Source organism: Nerophis lumbriciformis, linkage group LG14, assembly GCF_033978685.3.
Source record: "Nerophis lumbriciformis linkage group LG14, RoL_Nlum_v2.1, whole genome shotgun sequence".
Taxonomy (NCBI): Eukaryota; Metazoa; Chordata; class Actinopteri; order Syngnathiformes; family Syngnathidae; genus Nerophis; species Nerophis lumbriciformis.
In genome coordinates this window covers 13,798,824-13,815,573 of record NC_084561.2, presented here as the reverse complement: position 1 = coordinate 13,815,573, position 16,750 = coordinate 13,798,824, and the positions used below count along the sequence as shown (strand labels likewise).

The following is a 16,750-nucleotide window of genomic DNA, read 5'->3' as shown; positions in this document are numbered from 1 at the left end:
TTTTCAGAGCTTAGTGGTTGTGTTTAATATATTGCAGTTTTTGTTATTTTTATTACAATTTAAGTTTCTATGATTATGTCTCCTATATTGGAAAAAAAGTGTAAAGGTGAGTTTAGGGGTGGGATTTCATGTCCATGGTGTTTTACTACTGATTAAAACAACATCCAGAAGGGTCAAACATTTTTTTATGCTCCAACTATAAAAAACATTGATTTATAAATAAGAATTCCAAGTTGGTGGAAATTCACTTATGGAACCAGTTAACAGTTTTAAATGATAGACAACTCAAAATAAGTAAATGTAATTTTTATAGCACTTCTTACATTCAAACAAGCATACAGCATGAATGCAACAACAGGAACATTGCAAATAAAATAATAAACATAACAAAATAATATTTTATTAAATAAGGTAAAATATGTGTTGGATTATAGGGCAATGCGTGTATTGTATTGTGCACTTATATTGCCATATATCAGCTACTGTGTGGAAGTGTGGGGGAACACATATAAGAGTAACATAGGCATGTATATATCATATATATATATATATATATATATATATATATATATATATATATATATATATATACATACATACATACATACATGTTTATATATATATATATATAAATGTATGTATGTGTATATATATATATATATATATATATATATTTATACATACATTTATATATATATATATATATATATATATATATATATATACATACATACATTTATATATATACATACATTTATATATATACATATATATATGTATATACATATATATATATACACATATATATGTATATACAGTATGTACAGTATATATATATACATATATATATCATATATATCATATATACTGTATATATATATACATATATATATATACATATATATATATATATATATATATATATATATATATATATATATCACATATATATCAACTACAGAAAAGAGCTATAAGGATTATTCATAAAGCAGATTATCTAGAACACAACCAACATATTATTTATTAATTCTGGTTTATTGAAACTACAGGAGCTAGTAAAGTTAGACATTAATGTGTTATGTTTAAGGCTAAAAGTAAAAAATTACCAGCAAATTTACAAAAAATGGTTTTCACTTCTGAAAACGAAGAGCATAGAAGAAAAGGTCATTTGAAACATAAATATTCAAGGGCAACTTTAAAACAAACGTGTATATCAGTGGTGGGGGTTAAACTATGGAATTCTCTTTACAATGAGATAAAAGATTGTAGAAATATATTCCAATTGAAAAAAAATATAAAGACAGAACAATAAGATCATATGGACAGCTGTAAGTGTCTACATCGTGCTTTATATTTATTATTTTATTATTTTTAGTCTGGTTTTGTATTTTTTTTGTATCATCCCATGAGGAGTATATTACTTTTTTTGTTTGGTTTGTACTTCATGAAGTTTTGCACTTGTTTTTTGTTGTTGTTGTGTTTTTTTTGTTTGTTTTTATTATATTTGGATGTATTTGTTTGGTTTGTATGCTTGTGAATCTGGGCTATCCATTAAGTAAGACTACTTATTATGTTGAAGGGGGAAATATAAGATGTTCTTCATCCTTTTCCTTCTCAAGCATAGGTGTTTAAATATTCGTTTAGTTGCTAAAGTTTAATTATATTTTGATGAAAAATGCACAAGGAAGAGATAAATACAAAATGAATGAATGAATGAAAATTAAATATATTACAGAAAGGCACACTTGAACACGTCTTTTAACCGCCTTTTAAACATGTCAACAGAAATTACAAGAAAAAGAACAGTATTAAAAGCAAGAGGAAAATTAACAATGTTAATTAAAAAAAGCAATGACATGATAGAACTACTGTTGAAATGGTAGAATATAGAATTAAATAAATTATACAGTATTTGCATAATTAAAATTAGACAAGGCACATAAGTGCAATAAGACGAGGAAATGATAAAATTAAAGTACATTTACACTAAAAAGAGAGACATTACAGTACAATAATAACGTGCAAACGTACAAAAAAACTTAAAATTAACTCTTTTTCTGTTTTTATTCTTATATTTCGTTGACTGAATTGTCATTTCGGGGTTTATTTTATTTTTTATTTTATTTTATTATTATTTTTTATTTTAATTTTATAAAACTTCATTATAAACTGCAACATTTACAAACAATGAGGCACATAAGTGCAATAATAATACAAATAAAGTATATTTACACTAAAAAGAGAGACATTACAGTACAATAATAACGTGCAAACGTACAAATAAACTTTGAATTAACTCTTTTTCTGTTTTTATTCTTATATTTCATTGACTCAATTGTCATTTCGGGTTTATTTTATTTTTTATTTTATTTTATTATTATTATTTCTTAAATTTTATAAAACTTTATTTATAAACTGCAACATTTACAAACAATGAGGCACATAAGTGCAATGAGACGAGGAAATAATACAAATAAAGTATATTTACACTAAAAAGAGAGCCATTACAGTACAATAATAACGTGCAAACGTACAAATAAACTTTGAATTAACTCTTTTTCTGTTTTTATTCTTATATGTCATTGACTGAATTGTCATTTCGGGGTTTATTTTATTTTTTATTTGATTTTATTATTATTTTTTAATTTTATAAAACTTTATTTTTAAACTGCAACATTTACAAACAATGAGGCACATAAGTGCAATAAGACAAGGAAATAATGAAAATAAAGTACATTTAAACTAAAAAGAGAGACATTACAGTACAATAACGTGCAAACGTACAAATGAACTTTGAATTAACTCTTTTTCTGTTTTTATTCTTATATTTCATGGACTGAATTGTCATTTCGGGGTTTATTTTTTATTTTTTATTTTTTTTATTTCATAAAACTTTATTTATAAACTGTAACATTTACAAACAATGGAGAAATAATAATAATCAAAATAAGTACAAAAACAGTACAGACTCTTACTATTATGTTGGATCCACTATGGACTGGACTCTCACAATATTATGTCAGACCCACTCGACATCCATTGCATTCGGACTCCCCTAGAGGGGGGGGGGTTACCCACATATGCGGTCCTCTCCAAGGTTTCTCATAGTCATTCACATTGACGTCCCACTGGGGTGAGTTTTTCCTTGCCCTTATGTGGGCTTTGTACCGAGGATGTCGTTGTGGCTTGTGCAGCCCTTTGAGACACTTGTGATTTAGGGCTGTATAAATAAACATTGATTGATTGATTGATAATTAGCGCCAGGGGGTTGTAAACTCAAAAAAGTAATTAAAATAGAATGCAATGTATATATATATAATATATATATATATATATATATATATATATATATATATATATATATATATATATATATATATATATATATATATATGGCGCTGATTAGTACTGTTTTTGTACTTATTTTATTATTATTATTTCACGATTGTTTGTAAATGTTGCAGTTTATAAACAAAGTTTTATACAATCTAAAAAAATTAAAAAATTAAATTAATTTTTTTTTTTAAATAAATCCGAAATGACAATTCAGTCCATGAAATATAAGAATAAAAACAGAAAGAGTTAATTCAAAGTTTATTTGTACGTTTGCACGTTATTATATATATATATATATATATATATATATATATATATATATATATATATATATATATATATATATATATATATATATATAAAACAAAGTGCAAAGCCATAAGATCACACAAGTTCAGTAAATAATTTAAATTTGGAACACAGCATCATATTATGTTGAAAAGGTTAATTTAGCCTGATGGCCCTGTGATGAGGTGGCTACTTGTCCAGGGTGTAAGCAGTAGAAAATGAATGGATGGATGGATGATTTATATAGGCTAGTAAGGTAAAGTTTTGTACCTGACAAGTTTAGGCTACTTTGCTTCTGCAGCCTTCATCAGAGGTGTCACGTGATGTTAGCGTGACGTCATCTGTGACGTCACAAACGACGTCACGCTAACACCTCTTTATCACAGCTTTTTCCTTGTCAGAGGTAGAGAGTGTTTTATTTTTTTAAAGGCACAAAAAAACAGGTCGGGTATTGAGAAACTTACATTTATGAATATAAAACGTACTCAATAGTATAATGAGGTTGCAAAGGTAAAATCCCTAATTTCGGGGTTTAAAAATCAGTCACAAATTAGGATCTGGCCGGGAGGTGAATCCGCGTCTGTGATTGGTCGAGGTGTAACCAGATACCCGGAAGTGATGTAGTTGGGTTTAAAATGCGCAGGAGAAGCTCTTGCGTGACATTCTTTCACATTAAGGTGCAGCCACTTCTTAGTCTTTTGCATTTTTAGGATTGTCCCACGAACAGAAACAGTCCACGCGTTATTCCTGTGTATGTGTTTTATATCACGTTCCTACAAAAGGCAAAACGACCAGGACTGTAATTGGAAGCCACGCACTCAAGATTATGTTGACTGAGGACACACGTAGGACATTTAAATAACTCACAATAATGTGAACTGTCGTCTTATCACGATGGATAATGGACGGAAAAGGAAGCTGACATTTTTTACCATCGGACTCATCTTCCTGTTGAGCGGCGTGGAATATGGTAAATATGTCTTTGAAAATGCTCACGTTTGCTTTTTATGTACTAAACCAGTGGTCTCCAACCACTGGTTCGGGGACCGGTACCGGTCCCCCAACCACTGGTTCGGGGACCGGTATCGGTCCGTGACACATTTGCTACCGGGCCGGAGAGAAACATTAAATCATTTATAAAGGACTGCATTTTCTCCCACTTTACCATGAATTGATTAACCAGTTGAAAAACGTATTCGGGTGTTACCATTTAGTGGTCAACTGTACTGAATATGTACTGTACTGTTTCATATAATGCAGGGGTCACCAACGCGGTGCCCGCGGGCACCAGGTAGCCCATAAGGACCAGATGAGTAGCCCGCTGGCCTGTTCTAAAAATATCTCAAATAGCAGCACTTACCAGTGAGCTGCCTCTATTTTTTTAAATTGTATTTATTTACTAGCAAGCTAGTCTCGCTTTGCTCGACATTTTAAATTCTAAGAGAGACAAAACTCAAATAGAATTTGAAAATCCAAGAAAATATTTTAAAGACTTGGTCTTCACGAACTGACAAAGAAACAGATAACAGATTTGGTGTCCAGTTCAAAGTGTGACATGATTTATTTAAAAATTTGACAGTTGACTTTTGTATTTTACATGAGTTATTATTTGTACAAACATGGTGCAAAGTAATTCATGATTTGTTAAAAAATGTTAGTGGCTAGCTCAGGGGTCGGCAACCCAAAATGTTGAAAGAGCCATATTGGACCAAAAATACAAAAACAAATCTGTCTGGAGCCGCAAAAAATTAAAAGCCATATTACATACAGATAGTGTGTCATGAGATATAAATTGAATTAAGATGACTTGAAGGAAACTAAATGACCTCAAATATAGCTACAAATAAGGCATAACGATGCAATATGTACCTATAGCTAGCCTTAATAGCATGTTAGCATCGATTAGCTTGCAGTCATGCAGTGACCAAATATGTCTGATTAGCACTCCACACAAGTCAATAACAGCAACAAAACTCACCTTTGTGCATTCATGCACAACGTTAAAAGTTTGGTGGACAAAATGAGACAGAAAAAAATGTGGCATAAAACACGTCAGAGAAAGTTATACCGTACATGTAAACAAACTACGGTGAGTTCAAGGACCGCCAAAATTAGTAGGACAAAACGATGCTCGCCAAATACTCGAATCAGTGAAGCATGTTTAATATAAACAGTTTGCTTTATAACAATTAGGGATGTTTGTGTCATGTTTGTCCTCCTACAGAAACCATATTAAAACAAAAAATATATTTTTTTCCCCTCATCTTTTTCCATTTTTCATACATTTTTGAAAAAGCTCCAGAGAGCCACTAGGGCGGCGCTAAAGAGCTGCGGCTCTAGAGCCGCGGGTTGCCGACCCCTGGGCTAGCTAGTTAAAATGGGATATTGTGATTTCACAAGACTGTCTTAGAAGTGATCATTTGAAAATGTTAAATTTGAAAAATGTGCACTTCGAGAAAATATAAAAATAAAAGTGTTGCATATTGATATGTATCTGTTTCTATATAATAAATAAATGATAAATGGGTTGTACTTGTATAGCGCTTTTCTACCTTCAAGGTACTCAAAGCGCTTTGACACTACTTCCACATTTACCCATTCACACACACATTCACACACTGATGGAGGGAGCTGCCATGCAAGGCGCTACCAGCACCCATCAGGAGCAAGGGTGAAGTGTCTTGCTCAGGACACAACGGACATGACGAGGTTGGTACTAGGTGGGGATTGAACCAGGGACCCTCGGGTCGCGCACGGTCACTCTACCACTGCGCCACGCCGTATATATATTTATTGTGAGAAATCATTAAGATGATCAGTGTTTCCACAAAGATAAATATCATTAATTATTAATAATAACAGAGTTAAAGGTAAATTGAGCAAATTGCTATTTCTGGCAATTTATTTAAGTGTGTATCAAACTGGTAGCCCCTGCGATGAGGTGGCGACTTGTCCAGGGTGTACACCGCCTTCCGCCTGATTGTAGCTGAGATAGGCTCCAGCACCCCCTGCGACCCCAGGGGTATATTGTAGCGTCCCGGAAAAGTTAGTGCTGCAAGGGGTTCTGGGTATTTGTTCTGTTGTGTTTATGTTGTGTTACGGTGCGGATGTTCTCACGGAAATGGTTTTGTCATTCTTGTTTGGTGTGGGTTCACAGTGTGGTGCATATTTGTAACAGTGTTAAAGTTGTTCATACGGCTACCCTCAGTGTGACCTGTATGGCTGTTGACCAAGTATGCGTGCATCACTTGTGTGTGTGAAAAGCCGTAGATATTATGTGATTGGACCGGCACGCAAAGGCAGTGCCTTTAAGGTTTATGGGCGCTCTGTACTTCTCCCTACGTCCGTGTACACAGCGGCGTTTTAAAAAGTCATAAATTTTACTTTTTGAAACCGATACCGATAATTTTGATACCGATAATTTCCGATATTACATTTTAAAGCATTTATCGGCTGATAATATCGGTAGTCCGATATTATCGTACATCCCTACTTGTAACCGTAAATAATTAACAAACTTGCCTATGAATTAAAATATTAAAACAATTTTTAACATAGAGAAAAAAAAAATGCAGATTTTACCACTGTTTTTTTACAGATAAAAAACTGGCAGCTTAGTTGCCAGTAAAATATATGTGTGAATGCTCCAAAGCAGTCGTCCCCAACCACCGGTACGCATTTGCTACCGGACCGGAGAGAAACATGAAATAATTTATAAAGGACTGCATTTTCTCCGACGTAGCTTTGGCCTGTCCCACCAGACCTGGGGTGTCAAACTTGTTTTCATTTAGGGCCACGCCGCAGTCTTGGCTGCCATTAGAGGGGCCGCTTGTAACAGTAAATAATTAACGAATTTGCCTATGAATTAAAATATTTTAAATTTTTTTAATGTAAAGAGTAAAAAAAAAATGCCCGTTTTACCACTGTTTTTTTACAGAAAAAAAACTGGCAGCTTAGTTGCCAGTAAAGTATTGTACTGTAAAACTGTGGTCCCTAACCACCGGTCCGCAGACCGGTACCGGTCCGTGACGCATTTGCTACCGGGCCGGAGAGAAACATTAAATAATTTATAAAGGATTGCATTTTCTCCCACTTTACCATGAATTGATTAACGTGGAACTCGACTTAAACAAGTTGAAAAACGTATTCGGGTGCTACCATTTAGTGGTCAATTGTACGGAATATGTACAGTACTGTGCAATCTACTAATACAAGTCTCAATCAATCAATCCGTACAATTGACCACTAAATGGTAACACCCGAATGAGTTTTTCAACTTGTTTAAGTCGGGGTCCACGTTAATCAATTCATGGTACAAATATATACTATCAGCATAATACAGTCATCACACAAGTTAATCATCAGAGTATATACATTGAATTATTTACAATCCGGGGTGTGGAACTTTGAGGGGGTTAGGTTTGGTTGATATCAGCACTTCAGTCATCAACAATTATATCATCAGAGAAATGGACATTGAAACAGTGTAGGTCTGACTTGGTAGGATATGTACAGCGAGCAGTGAACATAGTGAGCTCAGAAAGCATAAGAACAAGTATATACATTTGATTATTTACATTTGATTATTTACAATCCGGGGAGATGGTATGTGGTGTGGGGAGGGTGTTTGTCTAGGGTTAAAGTTACCTGGAGGTGTTCTTTTAGTGCGGTTTTGAAGGAGGATAGAGATGCACTTTCTTTTACACCTGTTGGGAGTGCATTCCATATTGATGTGACATAGAAGGAAAATGAGTTAAGACCTTTGTTAGATCGGAATCTGGGTTTGACGTGGTTTGTGGAGCTCCCTTTGGTGTTGTGGTTATGGCGGTCATTTACGTTCTGGAAGTAGTTTGACATGTACTTCGGTATCAGGGAGGTGTAGCGAATTTTATAGACTAGGCTCAGTGCAAGTTGTTTTACTCTGTCCTCCACCCTGAGCCAGCCCACCTTGGAGAAGTGGGTAGGAGTGAGGTGGGATCTGGGGTGGAGGTCTAGAAGTACCGTATTTTCCGCACCATAAGCCGCCCTGGGTTATAAGCCGCGCCTTCAATGAACGGTATATTTCAAAACTTTGTCCACCTATAAGCCGCCCCGTGTTATAAGCCGCATCTAACTGCGCTAAAGGAATGTCAAAAAAACAGTCAGATAGGTCAGTCAAACTTTAATAATATATTAAAAACCAGCGTGATGTGGGCGCGCATGGAGTCGTATATCAACATGGACGGAGCTGCGTGAAAAAAGCCACCCGGCCTCTTCGCGTAAACTGAAACTTACCTTAACCACTCGCTCATCTTTTCTTCATCCATCCATCCCTTCGAGTTAGCTTTTATGATGACGCCGGCTGGAAAGGTCTCTTTTGGCAAGGTCTTCCTTTTGAATATCACCATGGGTGGAAGTTTCTGGCCATTAGCATGGCAAGCTAGAACCACAGTGAAGGATGACTTCTCATTCCCTGTGGTGCGAATATTCACCGTACGTGCTCCCGTTGTATCCACAGTGCGGTTCACAGGAATATCAAAAGTCAGTGGAACCTCGTCCATGTTGATAATGTTCTCTGGCCGGATCTTTTTTTCAGCTATCTTGTTTTTACAATATGCACGGAAAGTAGCCAGCTTTTCTTGAAAGTCTTTAGGCAGTTGCTGTGAAATAGTAGTCCGTGTGCGGATGGAGAGATTGCGTCTTTTCATGAACCAGAAACCTGTCGCTTAGTAGGAGCCATTTTGTGGTCTTTACAGATGTAAACACACAAAGGAAATGAAACGTAATATCCGCGCGCTTCTTCTTCTTCTTCTTCTTCTACGCGGGCGGGTGGTTGCTTACAGTAGAAGAAGAAGCGCTTCCTGTTCTATGGGGGCGGGTGCTTACCTTGGCGGTTGCTTGCGTAGAAGAAGAAGCACTTCCTCTTCTACGGGGAAAAAAGATGGCGGCTGTTTACCGTAGTTGCGAGACCGAAACTTTATGAAAATGAATCTTAATATTAATCCATATATAAAGCGCACCGGGTTATAAGCCGCACTGTCAGCTTTTGAGTAAATTTGTGGTTTTTAGGTGCGGCTACTAGTGCGGAAAATACGGTAACCTGACTAGCTTGTGCTGGGATGTTTGGAGTCTAGATTTGAGGGTTTTGGAGGTGCTGAGTTACCAAGAGGGGCATGCGTAATCGTAAAAGGGTTGAATGAGAGTTCCCGCTAGAATCTTCATGGTGCTTTTGTTGACCAGAGAGGAGATTCTGTAGAGAAATGTTGTTCGTTGGTTGACCTTTTTGATTACCTTGGTTGCCATTTTATCACAGGAAAGATTAGCCTCTAGAATGGAACCTAGGTAGGTGACCTCATCTTTCCTGGTGATAACAATGTCACCTTTTAGTGGTCGATTGTACGGAATAAGTACTGTACTGTTTCATATAATGTATTCTCTTCCTTTGCAATCTACTGATAAAAGTTTCAATCAATCAATCAATCAATCAATCAATCAGCTTTGGCCTGTCCCACCAGACCTGGGGTGTCAATTGAGGGCCACACCGCAGTCATGGCAGCCGTTATAGGGGCCGCTTGTAACAGTAAATAATTAATGAGCTTGCCTATGAATTAAAATATTTTAAAAAATGTTAACGTACAGAGTAAAAAAAATTGCAGATTTTACCCTTGTTTTTTACAGAAAAAAACTGGCAGCTTAGTTGCCAGTAAAATATTGTACTGTAAAATATATGTGTGAATGCTCCAAAGCAGTGGTCCCCAATCACCGGTCCGGGGACTGGTACCGGTCCGTGACGCATTTGCTACCGGGCCGGAGCGAAACATTAAATAATTTTTAAAGGACTGCATTTTCTCCCACTTAGCTTTGGCCTGTCCCACCAGACCTGGGGTGTCAATTGAGGGCCACGCCGCAGTCATGGCTGCCATTAGAGGAGCCGTTTGTAACAGTAAATAATTAACGAACTTGCCTATGAATTTAAAAATTTAAAACATTTTTAACGTAAAGAGTAAAAAAAATTGCCGATTGTACCACTTGTTTTTTACAGAAAAAAACTGGCAGCTTAGTTGGCAGTAAAATATTGTACTGTAAAATATATGTGTGAATGCTCCAAAGCAGTGGTCCCCAACCACCGGTCCGGTGGTATTCGTCATCGGAAGACAAGTCAATTTCGTCTCAGGTGTGGAATAGTTGACTTCATTGTCCACCAACCCGGTGGACAATGAAGGAATACAATTGGGAATGCTGAGTCAGCCCTTCGCTTTGTTTGTGCTAATAGTTGAAACTGCAGTCAAGAAGGCCTTTTACACAACAGGAACTTTAGGAAGACTGCAAGTGTGTTCTACTATTCAACATTCCTAAGTACATAGATCGCCCGCAATCAAATTCCAAACGGCTCGTATGGAGCAACTTTGAAAGAAGACAAGATTGTTGTATAAATATCCCAGTCATGCCTCCATGGTTAATTTTCATGACTTAGGCTTAGACAAGCTTTAATGATCCACAAGGGAAATTGTTCTTATGACTTATGGGTATCCTAACTATAACATGGGGAAAACAAGCTCACTTAGATGCGACAAAATCAGTTTTCTCGCCCCCAATGCCAAGTGAGTCATCGTTCAGTTTTGGTGCATCAGTTCATTGTCAACTTCCACAGCCACACAATAGTTACACAACTCCAACACACAGCGTCTCGGGACTGGAACAGTTCATGTTGCTTTATTCTCTATGGGTTGATATTTCACATTTATAGGTCTTATATCTGTCTAATATGTCTGTTTGATAACCACAATAAGACAATAGAAATTAGAATGTGTGCTAGCTTGATAAGCACGTTGACTAGCCTATGCCGCGTTTCAGTTACTTCGGAAGTTGGAAGTGAGAGCTGGGAATGACGTCACAGCCCAGTTGTGAGCATTCCAGTTACGATGTCGGAAATCACTTGATTGATTGATTGAAACTTTTATTAGTAGATTGCACAGTTCAGTACATATTCCGTACAATTGACCACTAAATGGTAACACCCGAATAAGTTTTTCAACTTGTTTAAGTCGGGGTCCTACGTAAATCAATTCATGGTAAAATATCAAATTGGCCACATTCACAAAAGCTATGTTTGCGAATACCTTGTTAAAATATAAAAAAACTATGGGAAAATATACACTCTTTCTGCATCCTTCAAACATGGTGGATGAAGAGGAAACAGACGCTATTGTAAGCTATGGACAGCGTATATACCACATGAATGAAATATAGTTTACACTACTGTGACCTTGCCACATATAAATGTACAAACCCCGTTTCCATATGAGTTGGGAAATTGTGTTAGATGTAAATATAAACGGAATACAATGATCTGCAAATCATTTTCGACCCATATTCAGTTGAATATGCTACAAAGACAACATATTAGATGTTCAAACTGATAAACATTTTTTTTTTGCAAATCATTAACTTTAGAATTTGATGCCAGCAACACGTGACAAAGAAGTTGGGAAAGGTGGCAATAAATATTGATAAAGTTGAGGAATGCTCATCAAACACTTATTTGGAACATCCCACAGGTGAACAGGCAAATTGGGAACAGGTGGGTGCCATGATTGGGTATAAAAGTAGATTCCATAAAATGCTGTCATTCACAAACAAGGATATGGCGAGGGTCACCACTTTGTCAACAAATGCGTGAGCAAATTGTTGAACAGTTTAAGAAAAACCTTTCTCAACCAGCTATTGCAAGGAATTTAGGGATTTCACCATCTACGGTCCGTAATATCATCAAAGGGTTCAGAGAATCTGGAGAAATCACTGCACGTAAGCAGCTAAGCCTGTGACCTTCGATCCCTCAGGCTGTACTGCATCAACAAGCGACATCAGTGTGTAAAGGATATCACCACATGGGCTCAGGAACACTTCAGAAACCCACTGTCAGTAACTACAGTTGGTCGCTACATCTGTAAGTGCAAGTTAAAACTCTCCTATGCAAGGCGAAAACCGTTTATCAACAACACCCAGAATCGCTGTCGGCTCTGCTGGGCCTGAGCTCATCTAAGATGGACTGATACAAACTGGAAAAGTATTCTGTGGTCTGACGAGTCCACATTTCAAATTGTTTTTGGAAACTGTGGACGTCGTGTCCTCCGGACCAAAGAGGAAAAGAACCATCCGGATTGTTATAGGCGCAAAGTTGAAAAGCCAGCATCTGTGATGGTATGGGGGTGTATTAGTGCCCAAGACATGGGTAACTTACACATATGTGAAGGCACCATTAATGCTGAAAGGTACATACAGGTTTTGGAGCAACATATGTTGCCATCCAAGCAACGTTACCATGGACGCCCCTGCTTATTTCAGCAAGACTGCCAAGCCACGTGTTACATCAATGTGGCTTCATAGTAAAAGAGTGCGGGTACTAGACTGGCCTGCCTGTAGTACAGACCTGTCTCCCACTGAAAATGTGTGGCGCATTATGAAGCTTAAAATACCACAACGGAGACCCCCGGACTGTTGAACAACTTAAGCTGTACATCAAGCAAGAATGGGAAAGAATTCCACCTGAGAAGCTTAAAAAATGTGTCTCCTCAATTCCCAAATGTTTACTGAGTGTTGTTAAAAGGAAAGGCCATGTAACACAGTGGTGAACATCCCCTTTCCCAACTACTTTGGCACGTGTTGCAGCCATGAAATTCTAAGTTAATTATTATTTGCAAAAAAAAAAAAAAGTTTGAGTTTGAACATCAAATATCTTGTCTTTGTAGTGCATTCAATTGAATATGGGTTGAAAAGGATTTGCAAATCATTGTATTCCGTTTATATTTACATCTAACACAATTTCCCAACTCATATGGAAACGGGGTTTGTACGTTGCTGATTTATTGCGACAAAAACCTATCAAGAAGTGATAATAGCGGCTATTATAGAAGTGGATTGTATCGTTAACTTGCAGAACATTCATCTCTGAAACAAACTCTGAGATGGTGAGAATGCTTCGACTTTCCGAGTCGGAAATATATTCCAGTTGAAATTCCGACTAGAAACTCTGTATTTCCGACTTCCCAGTACAAATGGAACACACCAATAGTCTTAAATGATAGTTAGAATATTAGCTAGCCCATTAAACATTAAATCACTGCTACACAAACATATTGTATAAATATCAAAATGAACCACTTAATTTGCATATTAAAAGAACCAATTGGCTATCGTTAATAGGTCTTTTAACATTCATCATAAAGGCACATTCACATCTGTAGCTCAATAGTCACAACACAGGCTGAGGTTGTTGTTCAGTTTTCAATGATTAGTTCATTTTTGACTCACAGCTGCAAGTTAATTCAGAAGTTGAGTCTTCGTCTAATGACGATGACTCAGTGAGATGCAAGCAGGGATGGGGTATCGAATCCAGTACTTTTTTGGCACTGACCGAATCCCGCTGGTCCAACTGGGCACCGTTTGACATAAAGTCAAATGTTTCGGTACCTTGGGTGCACGCGACATCACGCCTGGTTGCTGACTCAGTAGGCTCTGAGCTCTCCAATACTTGGCGATCACTCCAACAGCACTAAGAGCAGATTTTTTAATGCCAACAAAGGGATTGACTCAAAAAAAACGCTCCAACAGAAGTAAAGTAAGGCTCTACTTTCCAAAAATGCGCTAACTTAATGCTCAAATACATTGGCTTTGCTATTGCCATGCTACTGATTAGCATTAGCTATTTCAACTTTTTCATTTCAACACCATCATATTTGTTAATTAAAACTACAACTAAAATGTACGTTACAATCAAACAGCTGGTAGGTAATTGGTACAATATTTACAGTATTAACATTTTGTTGGGCGCAACAGACTGAACTGACCAACACATCATAAACTAACGTCTTGGACTTGCAATTGCAAAAGAAATGTGCCATACTTGCAAATTATACTCACAAGTTTGATAATGAAACAGGATATAACAAATGGACTGCAACTATCATAATCAGCTCGTTAATAAATATTGCAATAAAAAAAAGGAGATTTTATCATCAAAAACAATTAATATTTATTAACACAGACGAAAGTACAGACAATTGGTACCGTTGAGTACCGGTATTGATTCTCAGATACTCCAAGGGTCTGTTCACTCGGAATCTGTGATTCAGTGAGTCTTGGTCAAGCACCCGCAGCTGCACCCATCGAAATGTGACACGCCCAATGATTGGTACAATACTTACAGTATTAACATTTTGTTGGGCGCAACAGACTGAACTGACCAACACATCATAAACTCATGTCTTGGACTTGCAATTGCAAAAAAAAAAAGTGCCATACTTGCAAATGATACTCGCAAATTTGATAATGAAACAAGATATAACAAATGGACTGCAACTATCATAATTAACTCGTTATTAAATATTGCAATAGAAAAAAGAGATGTTATCATCAAAAACAAATAATATTTATTAACACAGACGAAAGTACAGACAATTGGTATCGTTGAGTACCGGTATTGATTCTCAGATAAAAGTTTGGAGCGGGCCCCTTCCTATTCCAACATGACTGTGCACAAAGCAAGGTCCATTAAGACGTGGATGACAGAGTCTGGTGTGGATGAACTTGACTGGCCTGCACAGAGTCTTGACCTGAACCCGATAGAACACCTTTGGGATGAATTAGAATGGAGACTGAGAGCCAGGCCTCCTCGACCAACATCAGTGGGTGACTTCAACAATGCGCTTTTGGAAGAATGGTCGAAAATTCCCATAAACACACTCCGCAATCTTGTGGACAGCCTTCCGAGAAGAGTTGAAGCTGTAATAGCAGCAAAAGGTGGACCGACATCATATTGAACCCTATGGGTTAGGAATGGGATGGCACTTTAAGTTCATATGTGAGTCAAGCCAGGTGGCCAAACACTTGGCAATATAGTGTATATTGATGATGTTTTATGTTCACAATAATCCCAATAGTTATTTTAATGAGAATGTCTAAGCTTGACCAGTAATGCACTCTCATTAGAAAATGTAGCTATAAACCCAAGCCTTAATGACTTTAACATGATTGCAAAATGAAGATTGTAGAGTAGCGATTGTGTTGCTGTTAAATAACTTTAATTTTTTCACTTGTAGTCAAAGTTGATGGCACCATTAGTTGGAGAATATTAGGTTTGCTGAGACATACAAAAAAACGCTTGCGTTTTATTTGCTACCAGTCATGTAGATGTAGTTGAGACATAGCTGCCGTATATACAAAGCCAGTCAGCTTGCCTTTTATATTTTCTGTCTTTAATTGGTCGATATTTGGCCTTCATCAATTCTGATACGCACAATGTATGATTTCGGTTCATATTGTATGTCTGTACCATGCAAGACAAAGGTAACCCTCTCATTTTCTCTTTAGCTGTGATACTTCCTACAATATGGAAGTATTTGCAAACACTAGATGCACCTGCGTACTTCCTGGGCTTGACCCTATCAGCATTCAGCCTGAGCGGCCTCCTGTCGGGCCCGCTGTTTGGTCACTGGTCCGACAGAACGCGAACCACCAAGAATATCATCTTGTTTGCCAACCTTTTTGAGATTGTGGGTAAGTTCACGCCTCTCTTGCACTGTAAAAAGGAACACATTCTTTCTCTTGTTCTTCTGTGTTGACCTTTCTTTTCCTTTGACTCTATAGGTAACTTTATGTACTTTATGGGTTTCTCCAAGTGGCTCCTATTGTCAAGCAGACTGGTGGCAGGTAAGGCAAAAAAAAAAAATTCAAAAAAAATTACCTGCTGCTCTTTTATTTGTAATCAATTTGAACCTGAAGGTTGATATCTTACTATTTATTGACTCTAGTCTGCATCCAAGCACTGTCACGGTACCCTTGAGCAAAGTGCCTAATCATCCATTTTCTACCACTTGTTCCTTACGGGGTCGCGGGGGGCACTGGAGCCTATCCATGCAGAACCTTTTCTGTCCTTGAGTTTTGCAATGCATGCTTTATCGAAATAAGAAGCAGAAGAACATTTCTCTCCAAGGCCAGCTTTTTAACTGTACTGGTGCACTGCTTCAACAAAAAAAACACCCAAAAAACAAACACAGTATTTACAACTGGGGGAAAAAACTGATGTTCAATATTTATTGATGTGTAATTTTTGCTTGCAGCGATAGAGGGCCATTTACTTGTATATGAT

General features: G+C 36.8%; 1 protein-coding gene across 1 annotated transcript in view; it reads left to right on the top strand.

Annotated features, from left to right (window-relative positions):
* Positions 1 to 4,173: 4,173 nt before the first annotated feature.
* mfsd8l1 (major facilitator superfamily domain containing 8-like 1) overlaps positions 4,174 to 16,750 on the top strand; it is a 32,188-nt gene continuing 19,611 nt past the window's right edge. Inside the window, exons 1-3 of the mRNA XM_061976018.2 lie at positions 4,174 to 4,594; positions 15,973 to 16,158; positions 16,249 to 16,311. Coding sequence (XP_061832002.1) covers positions 4,519 to 4,594; positions 15,973 to 16,158; positions 16,249 to 16,311 — 325 coding nt within the window. The 5' untranslated portion in view covers positions 4,174 to 4,518. The remainder of the gene's footprint in view (positions 4,595 to 15,972; positions 16,159 to 16,248; positions 16,312 to 16,750) is intronic.